The sequence below is a fragment of the Diceros bicornis genome, chromosome 29, assembly GCF_020826845.1.
Source record: "Diceros bicornis minor isolate mBicDic1 chromosome 29, mDicBic1.mat.cur, whole genome shotgun sequence".
In the NCBI taxonomy this organism is placed as follows: Eukaryota; Metazoa; Chordata; class Mammalia; order Perissodactyla; family Rhinocerotidae; genus Diceros; species Diceros bicornis.
Window position 1 is genome coordinate 22575775 of NC_080768.1, and position 17215 is coordinate 22592989.

At 34.5% G+C, this 17215-nt stretch overlaps 1 protein-coding gene across 3 annotated transcripts in view; it reads left to right on the plus strand.

Annotated features, from left to right (window-relative positions):
- The window catches only part of MSR1 (macrophage scavenger receptor 1), an 80224-nt gene that overhangs the window by 17591 nt on the left and 45418 nt on the right, over positions 1–17215 (plus strand). For all 3 annotated transcript variants that reach the window (XM_058525095.1, XM_058525097.1, XM_058525096.1), the window contains 3 exons: positions 5260–5672; positions 9980–10166; positions 15881–15961. In XM_058525095.1, coding sequence (XP_058381078.1) covers positions 5260–5672; positions 9980–10166; positions 15881–15961 — 681 coding nt within the window. The remainder of the gene's footprint in view (positions 1–5259; positions 5673–9979; positions 10167–15880; positions 15962–17215) is intronic.

The window sequence follows — 17215 nt, forward strand, 5'->3', positions numbered from 1 at the left end:
GTACATATTTCTTTGGAGAGTCTGGCTCGAATTGGGGATAGATTTGAAGACTTCCACAGAAGTGGATGGCTTGTGTGTACCTCAAGCAAATCCATAAATATCATTGTCCTCAATAGCATTTTTGATGGATTTGATTGGCATTTGAATCTATATGCTTTGTAGCTCTCCTCTTCTCTCTGACTGGCAAAATATCTGGACATACGCTCTCACCAGAGAGAGACTGGGAGTAAGATACACTTTTATGTGCATACTGATCAGCTTAACAAGAAAATGCTCCTAAATACAAGGCCAAACCTCCCTGCTAAGAGGAAACCTAAAGGAATATTCCAAGACAGCCAAAATTCTGCTAGGAAAGAAATGACAATAAAACAACAACAATTGTAACAATGCCACCAGTTTTGAGTATTTACTATGTTCAGGCACTGGGCTATAAACTTTCCACAGATTATCGTGAGACGTCATTACAATTACCCATGAGTAGACATATACTTATCCTCGTTATCCACAAAAGGAAACTGAGACTGCTCAGTAGTGGAGCTGGACTTGCCACCCATGACTCTTGATTCCTAACCTCTATGGTCTACTATCTCCCGGTGTAATTGGGTTTTAATAACAAAATATGGTTGGCCAATAAAAAAACAAAACAAGAGTTGTCATAGCTTTAGCCAGGAAAATATTTTCCATAGGTAAAAATTAACTCCTATTTTGACCACTAAAAACAAGCAAAAACAAAAAAACTAATGACAACAAACTAAACCAATCAACCAACCAAACCAACCACAGCCATCTGATGTGTCTGTCATTAAACAGTTAACTTCTCGATCAACTGAGGCTATCTGTATGTTGTTTGTATATACGTTTATCTGTAGTTGGAAATGCATAACTGAAGGATGCTTCATTGTTTGGGATTATTAGCTATAAACCAGTTAGAATTGGGGTAAATTTCATTACTTTTATACAAACTGTAGCCTGCCGAGCCAACCCCAGGGAGTACAACTTCTTTCTAAGAGGCCCGCGTAGAATGCAGACAGAAGTCTGAAAACAATTCAGGGTTCCAACGAAGTTCAAAGTCTCTAGGCTGTTAAAAAATACTACTAAGTCAACACATCTGTTCTAGAGGTTACAGTGATTGATATGAAGTAGTTTTGTTTCCTAAAACTACAACAGGTACCTATTAAGATTGGACAAGAAGCTAAAAATGCTCAAATCTTATAAGTTCACATTAGTACCCAAATTCACCAGAATTTGGAACAGATCTCACTGTGTCTATAATACTTGAATAATAAACAATTGACAATCCGTTTACAACTTTAATTAAGTTGTAGATGAGAATATTTTCCAAAAGGAACTAAATGAAATACATATCTCTACTTGACAACAAAAAATTATAGACAAAATATATCCCTAAAATGAAAGAAGTTACTCTGCTTTTGCAAATAAGAATCAGTGGATACAATAAAATGTTGTGTATAAAACTCTATTTAAATTTTAAGTGTCTTATACATTAAAAGATATTTCTTAATTAATTTATTTCTTAATTTCTTAATAAATTCTACTCCATATGATACCTTTTCTTGAAGAAGCTACCAGATCACTGTCATAGTATAACAACATAAACTGTCTCTGGACAATAAAATATAATCTAGGAATAATGTATATAAATTGTTACTGAAATACTGAAGATTCTTTAGCTCAAAATATAGTAATTTTTTGATAGTAGAAGATATTCCAACATGAAAGAATAAATGTGATCTGTAAAATCAAATGTAACTCACTGCCTCGGTCTTTGCACAAGCCATAAAAGTTTGTGTGCTTACAAACGTGAAATAGAAAAGTCATGAAATACCATGTTTCTGATGATAATGAAAGAAATGAACATCTGAAAATATGAACTCTGGCATAAAGAGTTAAACATTTTTAACGAATATAAGTTTAAATTAGTTTTCATTCAGGATTTAGGAAAACAAGCAATGTGTTTTTAAGTCTATAAGTAAGATGTAGCTTTTATTGTCAACTCATGATGAACTTGATGTCGAATAAAAACCCTTGGTCACACAACAATTTCGTCAAATCAGGTCTTTTCTTTCCATACAGTGAAAAAGAGTTGCTTTACCCACGTGAAATACAAATTGTTTCCAGTGAAAGAAACTATATGGTTGAGTTATTAGATCAATATGCCTAATAAAATAAAGTACAGAGACAGCTGTGCTCGTCGGAACATGCAACTTCCCACCAATTTTTTATGTTATAGAATATTAATTCCCCCTAGTTATCAAAATTGGGCATACAAATGCATAAGTCACAGATATCAAATCCAAAATATTAATAATAACAAAAAAGAAAGTTATCAAATGCTTATGTGCCAAGAAATGATTTAAGCACTCTACATATATTAATTAGCTCATTTAATTATTTAAACATATCCCATTTATACAGATAGTGAAACAGAAGCATTGACAGATTAACTTGCCCAACGTAGCAGCTTATAAAGGAAAGAACAAGAAGTACTAACCCAGGCAGTTCTACTCTAGAACATGGATTCTTAACTGCTACCCCAAAATGCAGTAATCCTCATAAAAGGATAGTTTTTAAGGGACTTTGAAATAATTTTGTAAAACTTGTTAGTTTGGGTTTCTGATTGTTAAAATCAAAATCCATTCCCAGTCAATTTTATATTCTCAGAGTTGCTCAAAGTTTGCTTTATACATAGTAGGTGCTTAATAAGTAAATCATAGAATTAATGAATGCATGATTGAGCCTGTCCATCCAAAACTTGCTCCCCATATTTAATTTATTAAATGTGATGAGATTCAACTAAAACATTTGCTTTTTTGTTCACTTTCTTGATAAATTAAGTATAAGATAATACATACTCAATATGGCCTCTGTTGTGGATCACATCAAAATATAGTCACACATATTTTATTAACTCAAATAAGCTAATTGTAAAGAGAATGCAACTAGGGAAATATGATATAATGTGTTTTTTAAAATTAGGATTTCATGGGGCCGGCCCGGTGGCGCAAGCGGTTAAGTGTGCGCTCTCTACTGTGGCGGCCCGGGGTTCGCCGGTTCGGATCCCGGGCGCTCACTGATGCACCGCTTGTCAGGCCATGCTGTGGCAGCATCCCATATAAAGTGGAGGAAGATGGGCACGGATGTTAGCCCAGAGCCTGTCTTCCTCAGCAAAAAAACAGAGAAAGATTGGCAGATGTTGGCTCAGGGCCCATCTTCCTCACCAAAAAAAATAAATAAATAAAATAAAATTGGGATTTCATTGCATATATAATTCAACTCTTATTCTTACTCTAATAATAGCTACAATAGCAACCATCATCAAACAGCTTCTTTAAGTAAATGTGGTGAAGACAGTGTGCGCTATAACTAAGATAGTATCTTCCATGAATAGGGCACTTAAAGTTGAATAAAGTTTTCATATGTGCCATTGGCGTGCTTTGAGATTTACATGCCTTACCTCATTCATGCTCAGCACTACTACTGAGGTAGTTATTACTTTTAGATCTTTGAGGAAAGCTAAGCGAGAAGATAAGTAACTTGCCCAGAGTAACCCAGCTAATAATTGAGGAGTGGAGCGAGATTCCAGAATCAGGCAGCTGGTGCCTGTCTAAACGCCAAGCTCTCATTTATATAAGGGGTACCCTGAGCTCAGTCAGGGTGGGGCTAAATGTTTTTCATGCATTATCTCCTTTAATTCTCGAAAACCTATAAAGCTGGTATTATTGCCATATCATTGGTCTGAAGAAAACTAACAGATCAGATAGCTGTTTATATAGATGTATTTTTAAATCATATAAAATTACTCTTCTCATTGCTTGATAATGGTCAAATAGGGAAAGTCTTATGCATTCAAACTAATATGAATGAGAGACTGATATGTATGTAAATAAAAGTTATAAAGAATATAGATGGGTAGAGAGAGAGATGAAAAAACAATGAAATCTTAACCATCACAGATTAGTGATAAAATAGTGTTTGACATTTTCTTCATTGTGTATAATTACATATTTTTATCTGCAAAGTTAATGTTTATGCTTTTGATTTTTTGAAACTGTAAATGTATTGCTCTATATCCCTTCTGAAGGATAATTAGCTTGTTTAGAGAACATATGCTCATTTGGAAATACATATCAGCATCTCTGTATGTCCCCAAAACACCATTTATTAAAATTTTTTCTTTAGGAAATAATTACTCACAAGATTGTTCAACAAAACATTGACTATATCAGTGGAGACAGGCAAACTAAATGTATGGATTTTGTTAAATACATCTGGTAGATCTATACATAAAATACAATGTGGTAATTTAAATTATTTTTGTGAAACAATATTAATATGCAAAAGTCTTTATGAGGTAGTATTAATTAAAAAGTAGTTTTCAGATTTTATATAAAATATAACCTTGCTTTTGTAATAATAATATGATAGTGGAAACAGAGAGCAGATTTGATATGCATACGCCAAAATGTTAGCATTTAACTCAGAACAGTGAGATTAATGGCAAATTATTTTTCCTTATTATTTATCCTTATTATTACTTTTCTAAATTATCTGCTGTGAATATATATTTTATAGTAAGTAAAGAGGAGTCTTATAAAAACAATATTTTTAAAATAAAAACAATTATTTGTTCAATTTTCTGCTTCACCAACTACAAATTAGTCCTGTGTAAACTGAAAATGACAATCCTCTAGTAGCTTAGTGATAAGATCAGTGAGATGAACCAACAATTTATTCATACAGTGGATACAGTAGATAACATTAATTCTTCTACTTTTACTGCACATTGTTTTTGCCATCATCATCATTCATCTTCATAATCGCTAACATATTCAACGTGCTTACTTCAGACATTGTGTTAAGTATTATATCATTTTATCCTAATAACAGACCAGAGGAGTAGGATACAATGCACTTAATAATGTTTAGAATTTACTCTTACTGTCGAAGCCAAATGCAATGGCCCAGAAGATTCATAGAAGTAGCAATTCAGAAAGATTGACTTAATTCTGGAATAAATTCTAAGGTAAAGTGAGAAAAGGAGACTTGTTTCCCTCTCAGCAATATGCCTAGTGTGGTTCATACACTGAATATTTAAAATAAATACCTGATTTAGGAAAGCATTCATGATGTTAGAATGGAATAGACTGAAAGGTATGGAATGGAATGATACGAAATGGAATGGTGTATGCATTTAAGGACATAGGCCATGACTCTGTTTGTTTTTACTTAAATACGCAGCTCAGCTCCTGAAGTGGGAGATGAAGAATTGCACAGTCGATTCAACTAACGCAAATGCTGTATTTCAAAGTCTCACTGGAAAAGGAAATGACAGTGAAGATGAAATGAGATTTCAAGAATTTGTTATGGAACACATGAGCAACATGGAGAAGAGAATCCAATATATTTCAGACACAAAAGCTGATTTCATAGATTCAGAGCGTTTCCAAAATTTCAGTGTGATGACTGATGAGAGATTTAATGATGTTCTTCTCCAGCTAAGTACCGTAGTTTCCTCAGTCCAGGAACATGGAAATGCAATCGATGAAATCTCCAAGTCATTAATAAGTCTGAATACCACATTGCTTGATTTGCAGCTCAATATTGAAACAGTGAAAGGCAAAGTCCAAGAGGATACACTTAAACACCAAGAGGTAAGAGTATTTGTATTGGAAGATCTCATGCTGAGATTGAATCCATCTAGATCCTATCTCCTCAGACAGTCCAGGAAAATAAAAGTTGCAAACCCTGTTTTAATATCATCCTACTTACCCTGATTCCCTGGCAATCTTACCAGAAGTTTTCGAGTGGATTTACCTAGTACTTTCTCCAGATTTCCAGAAAAGGGGGAGTTTTTTTCCATTGGATAAATACTTTTTAAAGGTATTTTAATTTTATAAATCCTGTTAGAGTGCCTTTTAAGACTCTCTAAACCAATTATAACTTTTAGATTATGTTAGCATATCTGGTGACATAGGTACTCTATTTTTGTAAATTTACAACAGACCTCAAATTTCTTCATCATCAAAGGAATAGAAACCTAGTTTACATGGACAACCTACAAAATCTAAATTTTAAAATAGTTTATTTTGTTACTCCCAAGAAATATGCATAAGTTTTTATCTGTAAAAATAACTATTATTAAACAACAAATTTTGAATAACATATACATATCATCATAGGATCAAATGCACAAGACAAGAGAGCAAGACATAATCTAGACCAGTTGTCAGCAAAAATTTATTTGAAAAGGGCCAGATGTAAACATTTTAGGCTTTTGGGACCACATGGTCTCTGTCACAACTACTCACCTCTGCCATTGTAGCACAAAAGCAGCTGTAGACAATATGTAGACAAATGAGTGAAGCTATGATCCAATTAATCCTTATTTACAAAAACAGACTTTGGGAGCCAGCTGGGTGGCATAGTGGTTGGTATTGTGTGCTCCACTTTGGCAGCCTGGGGTTTGCGGGTCTGGATCCTGGGCGCAGACCTGCACACCACTCGTCAAGCCATGCTGTGGTGGTGCCCCACATACAAAGGAGAGAAATATTGACACAGATGTTAGCTCAGGGACAGTCTTCCTCAAGCAAAAAAAGATAGGCAACAGATGTTAGCTCAGGGCCACTCCCTCGCCAAAAGAAAAACAAAAAGAAAAACCAAACAGACTTTGGCCCATAGATCATAATTTTCTCACCTCTGCTCTAGACTATTCTGTGGCCAACTCTCTGGATTATTTGTATTGATGAGAGAGAAATTAAGAGGCAAGTAATTTATTTCAAAATTGTATTATTTTTTGTTGTTGAGTAATTATAATTGTTCCTTTCCGTGAAAAATAAGCATATGACTAAAACTTCATAACTCATGTGAAAAAATAATCTTTGTATTACAAAATATCAAAGACTTAAGATCATAATTAACGTGAAACCTATAAAATTTCCCCCATTAGCTAAGCAATGCTGGCATCTTTGTAGTAGATTTTACTTGAATAGACCCATGCTTAATTAAATGATGTTGTTTTCTGTACAGATACAATATCACACAGTAGTGATTTTTAAAAATGGATGTCACTAATAGAAAGCGAGAAGCGTCTAAAGATAAAACTTCAGATGAAAACCACCTAAATTATTGACTAAAGTATAGACTAAACAGATCAAGAAAGAATATTCTACATATTTATTATTTGTAAGGTGCTATCATTCAGAACTTTTGAATTTTTACAAAAGATAAGATAAGACCCTTATCTTAAAGGGTCAGAAGACCATGGCGTTGCTGTTTAAATATGAGACTGTGTTGGTGAATCTCATCCCAATAATAACCTTAATATTCTGCTTCCATTGCATGTCACATCTTCCAAAATCTGACCGTTAGTGTTTCCCATATGGTTAATCAGTATCTAAGCATATCAAATGCTATTGGAATATGCAAGGACTCGGGCTATGGAGGGGTTAGAGAAAATGTACAAAGAAGAAACTGTCCATAGGATTGAGGAATACAGGAGACAGAGGAAAATAAAATGTCAGTTATAGGAGTAGAAAGTGATGAAGTTGGAAGGAGAGAGGAACAGAGAGGAAGTATTACCTTACGTAGAAACAGGAATGGGGGAGCAGTGAGAAGGCTGAGGAGAGAGAGAAGATGGACATGATGGAAGAACAAGGATATACTTGATGTTGGTAATGGCCCCAATCCAGCAGAGACTATAGAATATCTATGAATCCACATAAATAAGGAGTTGAAACCAAATTGGAAACCATTTGGAAGTCAATAAATCCTGCACATGTTTGAAGTGATAGTTAATGGAAATAATAAAAATCTGGTGATCAGTGAGCTGTTTGCATTGGATAGATTGCACTTATGTTTTGAAAGGGTCCCAGTGTTAGAAATGGAGGTACAAGGGAATAGAGGAACTTCCAAAGCTAATTTTTTTTTTCAAAGCTGATTTTTTTTTAAAGGCAATAGTCACTTGTAGAGATTTAGAAACCAGGTCAGTGCTAGTGTATGTATGTGTGTGTGTATTTATGTGTGTGTGTATGTACACATTTGCTCACCGAAAACAATATTCAGACTCTCACCCCATTGCTTAAACAATTTTATACATCTTCGAATCTTGAGTCCAATTCAGGAGTAAGTAAATTAAATGAATACCTGAATCAGTAAATGCTGTTTGAGGAAAAGGCTTATAAGTGATAACAGCAAAATACTTGTGAAGGACAGACCAAGCATTAATTTGAAAGAAAAAAGAAGAATACTGGCACAAAATAAGAGGTAGAATTTATCGTCTCCATTGTGCATAGAAAGGACCGCAAGACTGCAAAATTAAATGCCTGTTTCCAGCAGTGCGACTGATGGTAGAGTGTGGAAGCTGTGTGTGGATGCTCTAAAGAACTTTTGTAAAAAATTAAATGCACTTTCCCTCTTCCCAATAGAAATCATTCAAGTGAAATCTGGTTAACATGAGCACCATACGCAGTTTTCAAAGAAGGGAATAAAAAGGCAGCCTCAGCTTTAGGTAGGAAAAACAAGGGCGATTCCTGGGTTTTAGGTGGCAAAATCACCAGCTAGTCCCCTGACCTCAGCTCTGGGGACATCTGGAGCTACGTGACATACCTGCAGCAATTTGTAGCCACTTAAAGTAAGTCGAGCATATTTATCATGTTGGTGTGCTCTACGAGCATCCGTGCTCATTATTCCATCTTTATACCATATCGCATAGAAAATGCCAAATAGTCAGGGAATGAGGAGGTAAAGGGTAGAGATATTCTGATCTAGAACAAAGTTTTCAATGCGGGGAAGGCTAAGTTAGAGCAGTGAAAACTGATAAGTCTCTCTGCTTGAGTATAGTGCCATTGAAGAGACAAATCTGGATATAGGTTCATTTCTTTTCAGAGGTTGTACACCCTGACTGTCTTGACCCTCTCACCTCAACTTGTCCAGTCCAGTCGAGGAAAGTGTAATTTTCTCTCCATACCTGGGTTAAGGAACAATACACTGCTGGTTTATCTCTATGAGACTCTATCAAACAGTTAAACATAGAAGTCCTTAGATAAGGGTAGAACATACCATGAAGACAGAGGATGCAATAAAAGTAGAAGAGAGATGGAAAACATTCCAGAGTAGATGAGAAGGTTTGGTACATCAGAAAGAGAAAGACCAACACCCAAAGGAAAACCAAGCAAAAGACTTGAAAGGAAAAAAGTAACATATAAAAATATTGTCAAAAACTTGATGACTGGATGCTTAACTTCATCATAACTTGAAAAGCAAATTAAGTAAAAATGATTTATTATGCGTCTACTCTTATTCTGCAAACTAAAATGTGTTGCTGGTACCCAGAATTTTGGGTGCAAAAAGTAGGCACTGATACACAATTAGTAAGATTAAAAAAATGCTACCATATATTTGAAGGGCAGTGTGGCAGTATTGAGCAAAAATTTTAATATTTAGTCCCTTTGATAAGATCCACTTCCAGGAAGCTGTCATATAGAAGCATTTGTATAAATATGTATGTTCATTACCACTGAGAATTATGACATTAAACTTTGTTATTGCTACAAAACAACTTAATATACAAATTATAGAATTCACAGAATTGGAATATGTTGCTACTTTAAGGACAGTATAAAGAAATTTCACTTCAGATAAATTAAAAACCATATAAGTTATTTTATTTTATTTGTAGTATTTTGACATCTATATTTGGGAATAGAAGCACACCTTAGATATATTCAACTAATTTTTTTTGGCAGAGGATGTGACAATTCAGCCATTCAGTCAAAAGAGGAAATGCTTCAAAATCAAACAATTACTATTTTAAAACAGTTCTCTAATTTCTGTATTGTTATTCAATAACATTCCTATAATATATGTTTTTTAAAAACTTGGCTTCCAGGGCTTCTTAAATATACATATTTGATAATTATGTGTATAACAGGAATTGCGGATGCTTGCTTATGTTTCACAGGAGATGAGTATATTAGAGGAACGTGTGTACAATGCATCAGCAGAAATTGTGTCTGTGAAAGAAAAATATGTGCATTTGGAACAGGAAATAAAAAGAGAAGTGAAAGTATTGAATAACATCACTAATGATCTCAGACTGAAAGATTGGGAACATTCTCAGACATTGAAAAATATCACTTTAATTCAAGGTAAAATATCTTCTCATTCCTCCAGAAAATGATATATTAAAATGTACTGATATACGCAGAGATTTGGTATTCGAAATCCTAAGGTTTAAAATAGTTTTTGAACATACATTTACTACAAATCTCCAAAGGAAGGAATCTCGAGATCATGTCAAGTCACGGTAAGATAACAGTGTCCTGATATCCTTTGAACAGAAAGTGATAAAAATGAAATCTCTCTTCAAGTCTAATAAGTCATTGTTCAAAATATCTCACATGTATGAAGACAAATTTTCTGTAAGGCACAAAGTTCTCTACTTGTCCATAAATCAAGCTTGTTAATTTTGTTCTTCAAAACTTTCAGATTCTTTCTTACTTCTTACCTGATAATATTACTATTAATTAGAAAGGTCTTTGAACTCTCCAAAATAGCAATGAATTTGTCAAATTCTTCTTCAGTTCTTGGTAGTAAAACAAGTTGAGTTAAATCTTACTGAATTTTAAATTAATATATACATCATATACATTTTTACACTAGCTTTTAGATATTACTTACCTTCCATTCCATTCCAACATCTTCCCATCGGACTTGGAATAACATCTAAACTCCTACTTGGTCTAGCACTCATCTACTTATCTGCCTTTATTTTCTAATTTTCCTTCTGGTATTTCCTCTGTCTGACTTAGAAATCTGGAAGAATGGAGGTGCCATTAAAAAAGTGCATGTCAATAAGAAGGAAGGGCTAGTTTCACTTCTTGTTGCCCATAATGTGCACCAGACTCCTCCTCTCTCTCTTTAAATGTTCTCTTAGATCTCCACTGCTTCTTGGCTCCACTCCAAATCACCTTTTTTAGAGATAATTTCTCCCTCCTCCATTCCCAATCTTATCCCCCATCTCTCTATCTCTCTATATATTTGCTTTAACTTCCTCATAGTACTTACCACTACATGAAATTGTTTCCTATATACATTTGCTTATTTGTTTATCATATGTCTTCTCTAATAAAATGTGAGCTCCGTATCGCTGAGTCTTGTCTCTCTCGTCTATCCCTCTATACCCAGCACCTGTTACCCTGGTATATAGTGGGTGAGCAATTATAAATGTGTTGAATGAATAAGAGAAACTAGCATTCCTTCTTATTAAGTTACCCTTTGTAATGGCAGTGTCGTTCTTCCACTTTTCCAAGATAGAAATTTTAGTTGTTTTTATTCTTTCTTCCCAGACTACCATTAGTTACGTTCTATATTCTTTATCATCTTGTCACTTCTTTATATTCCTGTGTGAATTATTCTTATCACTACTCTGCAGATTGAAATAGTCTCCCAAGCATTTCCTGCCTCAGTCTTTCAGACTAAATCCTTTCTACACTCTTGATAGAATGTAGCCTTCCTAAGGGGAAACTCTAGATTGCAAAAAGCCTGTCTATCGCCTCCTTGTTAGACAAACATTTCTCTCTGTAGCACTGAAGGTCTTCTATAATGTGTCTCAATTACTTTTGCATACCTCATTCCCTCCACTTTCCCTTTTTGATATGAAATATTTCAATTGATTTTACTGTGATTCTAACATACTCATACTTTTTACATCCTGCCTAATGCCTTTTCCTTCACTTGAAATAATATCTTTCCTCTTCTATTTGTGTCTGAATATATCTATCATTAAATGTCCATCTAATATGTGAAGACTTCTTTGGTTCAACCTTGATAATACTCTTGCTGATGCTTACATCTTGCTTAATATTGAACATTAAGTATCCTTTCACAAGAAAATTTTTCATATGATTGTCTTATCTAGAATTATCCCATACTGTCTTCTACTGTAATGTTGTCTCTTCTTAGAAACAATAAGTTTCTTAAAATTAGGGACTATTTTTTATATTCTTTACAGCATCTAGCCATAAAATAAAATTTTAACAAATATTTATTAAACTATAACCCAATAGAGATATATTGTATAAATTAATGGGTGCTTTATCATTTGTTGGTTGTAGGATCAACATCATTACCTTGTGTCTCTCCTCTTTCTATTAACAATTGCTAAATAATTGTGGAGATAGAAGACATAAAGATATTTTAATACATTTCTCAGTAATTATAGTAGCTAGAGCCTAAAGGACTAAATGAAATTTTATTGTTGAAATGGTGAAGTAGAGTTTGGTGGAGAGTGGGGGATAACATGATTTGAAGAAACAAAGTTGGTGAACATTCAAGGAAAGAAGTTAAGAGAAATAAAATATAATTGGCTCAGTGGTGAGAAAAGATAACACACTTATTTGAAAATATTTTAAACATATTTTCTTTCCACGATCTAAAAGCACCAAAAATATCTATCTGTCTGTCAGTCTGTCATTCTATGTATGTATGTATGTATGTATCTATCTATCTATCTATCTATCTATCTATCTACCTACCTACCTACCTATATCAATTTTCATGGTAAGGAAGAAGAATAAGCAATTGATAGAATTTGAATTTGGAGATTTGTACAATTATTATTGGGATGTAAAAAAATGGATTGTGTCTTTAACAACTATGTGAAGGAAAATTCATCTCAGAAATAATGGCAGAACAGATGCCAAAAATGAAGTCAACTAAGTTTGAAATAGCATAGCCTAGGATGCCAGGAAAGAAGGGTTCTAGTTCTGGTTTTACTCAACGAGCTTTAAGACCATGGGCAGTTCATTCTCCCCAACCCTCTCTAAGTGTGTTTGACTAAGGAATCTTTAAGGACTCTTCCAGGTTAAATATAAGTCAATGAACATGAAACTGGTATCAAAAAAAAGGTTTAAGTAGCAATAGCCTGGAAGATTTGGCAGATTTTTATCATGATCTAAATATGAGGCAAGATTAAGAATGAAGTAGAAAATTTATGATCATAATGAATAGGACATAGAGAAGCACAGCTCTGGAAATTTATGCAGATATTATTAGTGTGATGTTGTTATCTGAGGATTTTAAATGGAATGATATGCCTGGGTGTCCTCTTCCACAAAGAGATATTATATTTTTTTTAAAAAGCTGACACTCAAGGAAATACAAGGGTGGAATAGACAAAATACACTCAGATCAGATGAAAAACTCTAGAATAGTCCACCAGTAGGATAAGGAGGATGTGAGCTACAGCAGGGATGGAGAACAGACCAGTCTTGGAAGATAACATGATAGTATTATGTTGACAATGTTCTCAAGAAGCTAAGAGAAAAGTGGTATACGATCTGTGTACTTCCATCCCCCCCCCCAATATCTGAAAGACACTAAAAACATTTGTTGAGATACTTCCCACATTTTGTTCTAGGCAGTAGAGGAGATGTAACAACGTATAGAAATGAAACATAATATAATAGGTGAGATTAATGTTACATGAAGAATAAAATAACAATAAAAGTATATCATCCAATACACCTAGTTGGAACTCTTTAAGGAAAGGCCTTACCCACTTTTCTTACTCAGATTCAAATACTTGGTATCAGTATTTTTAGGTAAAAATACACAGAGAGGATCTTCAACTCAGAATTTTATAAAATAACACAGATATATTTGTTATGATTGAACTAATACTCCAACATTAGAGCTGTATACAGTCTCTATACATGGTTACAGGAAAAATAATTGACCGGATAGTGATTAGGAAAGAATTCCATTTCTTACCTTCTAAAGAAATGGTGAAAACTCTTAATCTCGGAAGCTCAAAGCCTAGATCTACTCTGTGTGTCCCTTGTTTCTTGTCTCACACATTCCAGTTTTTCCGGAATGTCTGTCTTGCTTTAGAACCCTAATTACTAAAGCAAAATCTTTCCTTGTGCTTTTTTTTTTTTTTTTCAAGTCACCATCCTTGGGTACTATGGATTTGCTTCTTTTCAATTTACTCAGCAAAATTCAGACTGCAAATTGAGTCTTTCTGTCCTGCTTGCCACCCCCCGCTTTGTCGCTGTGTAGCGATGAAAGAACTGCAGCTGTGTTCATGGCTGTGCCAGTTAAACCCCCTTTGTTGGGAAGAACTACATTCTGCACGGAATAGGAGATGCACACAGATTCCCATTGATGTAGAACCATGACATGTCTTGTGCAACACCTAAATATATGTCTCCAACATTAAGCTATAGCTTAGGAGAATTTGCTTGCATGATGATTACGTAAAAAAAAAAAAAAGAATGCAACCAAACACACACACACAGAGAAAATAAATGTTAATGGTTATTCTCTTAAGATGTTAGGATTATGAATTACATTTTCCTCATTTTTTCTAGGCTTTTATATTTCCTATAATAAGTAGAGTTGCCTTTGTAATGAAAATGCAATAAAGCATTACTGCCCAATGCTGAGTATGAAGAGAAAGGGACAATGTACCATTGAGAAGAGCAATGATATTTTGAAAATTGAGTAAGCAGGGAAGGAAGGTTCTAAAACCCAAGTTGGACCTTGAAAAAAAGAAAAATAAGAGAAATGCAGAGAAGCAAGGAGAAAGACTACAAAAGCAGCAAAGAAAATGGACAGAATATACTTAATCATGAGATAATCTTTATCTACTTGTGTGGCCCCCTCTTAGAATTCTTCAAGTATTCTATCTCCCCACCTGATTAAAACGTGTAAACAAAATTTGTAGACCAGTGATGCTAAGTATAGTTGTGTGTTGTCCTTGGGCTATGTATGTGGCTGAACCACAGCAACTGAAAATGCCTCTTTTAAAACATTGCTATTTGATTATTCTATGGTATATCCAGGTTAGATTCTTCCTTTTGGAGTTGAAAAGAAAATAGATAAGCATTCTGCTTTAAATGAAGGGAATAATGTTCGTCCTGTGCACTCCATATAGAAGAGGGAATACCAGTAGGATTACCTTTAAGTTCTAAACACATACTCAGTGCCATTATTCTAAAGAGGTGATCACCGGATGTCTGTTTTGCTGGGCACAGAAAATTCAAATGACTAAATCAGTGTTGATCAAACTCAGTACTCAGGGGACACCTGGGAAATTGTGAGGCCAAGTAGTCAAATTTTTCCCTGCAACCTCTCCAACTTATTTTATAGTGTCTATATTTACCTAGGGATTCTACTTAATATTTTGCTTGAAAAAGTAGTTGTTCACTCATTTTTACCTTCCTGCCTTTCCTCACATCTCTCCCACTTACCCAGAGTTCTCTTTCTTCTCATTCTACCTATGCTTCAAAGCACCCTTCAAATCTTTCTCCCTCAATAAAGTCTTTTCAACCATTGCTACTCATGCCGCTCTGCATCTCCCCAACAAATATCTGAGTCTATAATTTTCAACAATATGCTTTTTCCTTGTCTACTATGTATGGATTTTTGTCTCCCTGAGGGTATCACACATGTCTTATAAGTCCTTACTTATACATTTTCCACTCAATGTATCTATACTATGAGCATCTAGCTCAATCTAGTGAAATCTGCCTGGTACGTACAAAATACTGATGCGGGTTTGTGCCATCGTTGACTCAATGTCTTTTCTCCGCCCTCAGGTACTGAGAACCTAGAAAAGTGCTAAGCACACTTAAATATTTAATGTATAACAAGGTTGTCTAATTTAGGGCTATCTCATCCTTACCAGTGTAGGGCATTGCACTACTCAATAGCAGAGTATGCCTCCATTCAGAACGGTAAGTCTTATTCATTCTATGTTACTGCCCAACAAATAAGAGACTGAATTTACTTCGACAAATGACAAATCCATTTTACCCATGTTTTAAAACTACAATCAGTAATTGTAATTTTTTTTAAGGTCCTCCTGGACCCCCAGGTGAAAAAGGAGATAGAGGTCTCATTGGAGAAAGTGGTCCCCAAGGAGTTCCAGGTCCAATAGGTATGATAATAACAACTTAATCATATACTACAGATCTGGGTAATATACATCCCTGTATGTGTGTAGGGGGAAAGAGCTATTTGATTTATCCCCTGTGGGATGAGTGTGTGTGTGTGTGTGTGTGTGTCTGCGTGTGTGTGTGTTGAGGGGGATATTAAGTGTTCCAGCAGCCTAATCACTATAATGTACTGAATGGTAAGTTCTGACTCTTAATTTTTGAGGAAAGTTAAATGCTTTAGCCAGAGCCACGACATGGGGTTGTTATTAAGTCTAGGGAATGCTGTCTATAGCATTGACTACGTTTATATCTATATCATTGACTGCAAACAGTATATGGCAGACCTAGCTTTAGGTCACATATGAAGGAGAATATGAAAATCATCTTCATATTGAATATATTTGCAAGTTATCTGGTTTTCAAGATGCAAAAAAAACCTTTAATATCAGCCAAAGGCAAATTGGGTTATATTCCTTATATAATCCTTAACTGGCATTTATCTGCTTAAACCTATGAAATCTGAATGTAAATAATGACTAGACTACAGATGACTTTTACTTTTGCTGTCACTCACTCTCTGGATTTTACTTAGAGCAAAATTGTTTCAAATTATTTTACTCTGTCTATGTTGTAATCTTGAAAGCAATATTTTGAAAGAAGATAATAGAAGACAGAAAAGGAGAAAGAACATGCTCTCAAAAAAAAGAGACAATAACAATAACATGATTGTCATGTTATTCTTGGCTAGAAATCAAATACCCTGCATGCTTTTGGAAGGTGGGGAGTATATTGCATGGTCTAATTATATAGCATGGTTTGTGCTGCCAAAACAATGTCTAAATACTATGTACTTCATCTTATTTTTCTGTCTTTTGATTGTATAAAATGTTCTTCTTTGTGATCAGTGTATTGACTAGCCCAGGTTACATCAGAAAAATAACTTTTAAAAATAAAGAGCATGAATTTGACACTTTCCTGACCTTTATAACACTGTGCTTAAAAAGTCAATATAGGGGCTGGCCAAGTGCGTAGTAGTTAATTTCGCGTGCTCCACTTCAGGGGCCTGGGGTTCTCAGGTTCGGATCCCGGGCACGGACCTATGCACCACTCATCTAGCCATGCTGTGGCAGGCATCCCACATATAAAATAGAGGAAGTTGGGCACAGATGTTAGCTCAGGGCTAATCTTCCTCACCAAAAAAAAAAAAAGCCAATATATTAATTTTACATTAAAAAAGGTCTTAAAATTATTTTAAG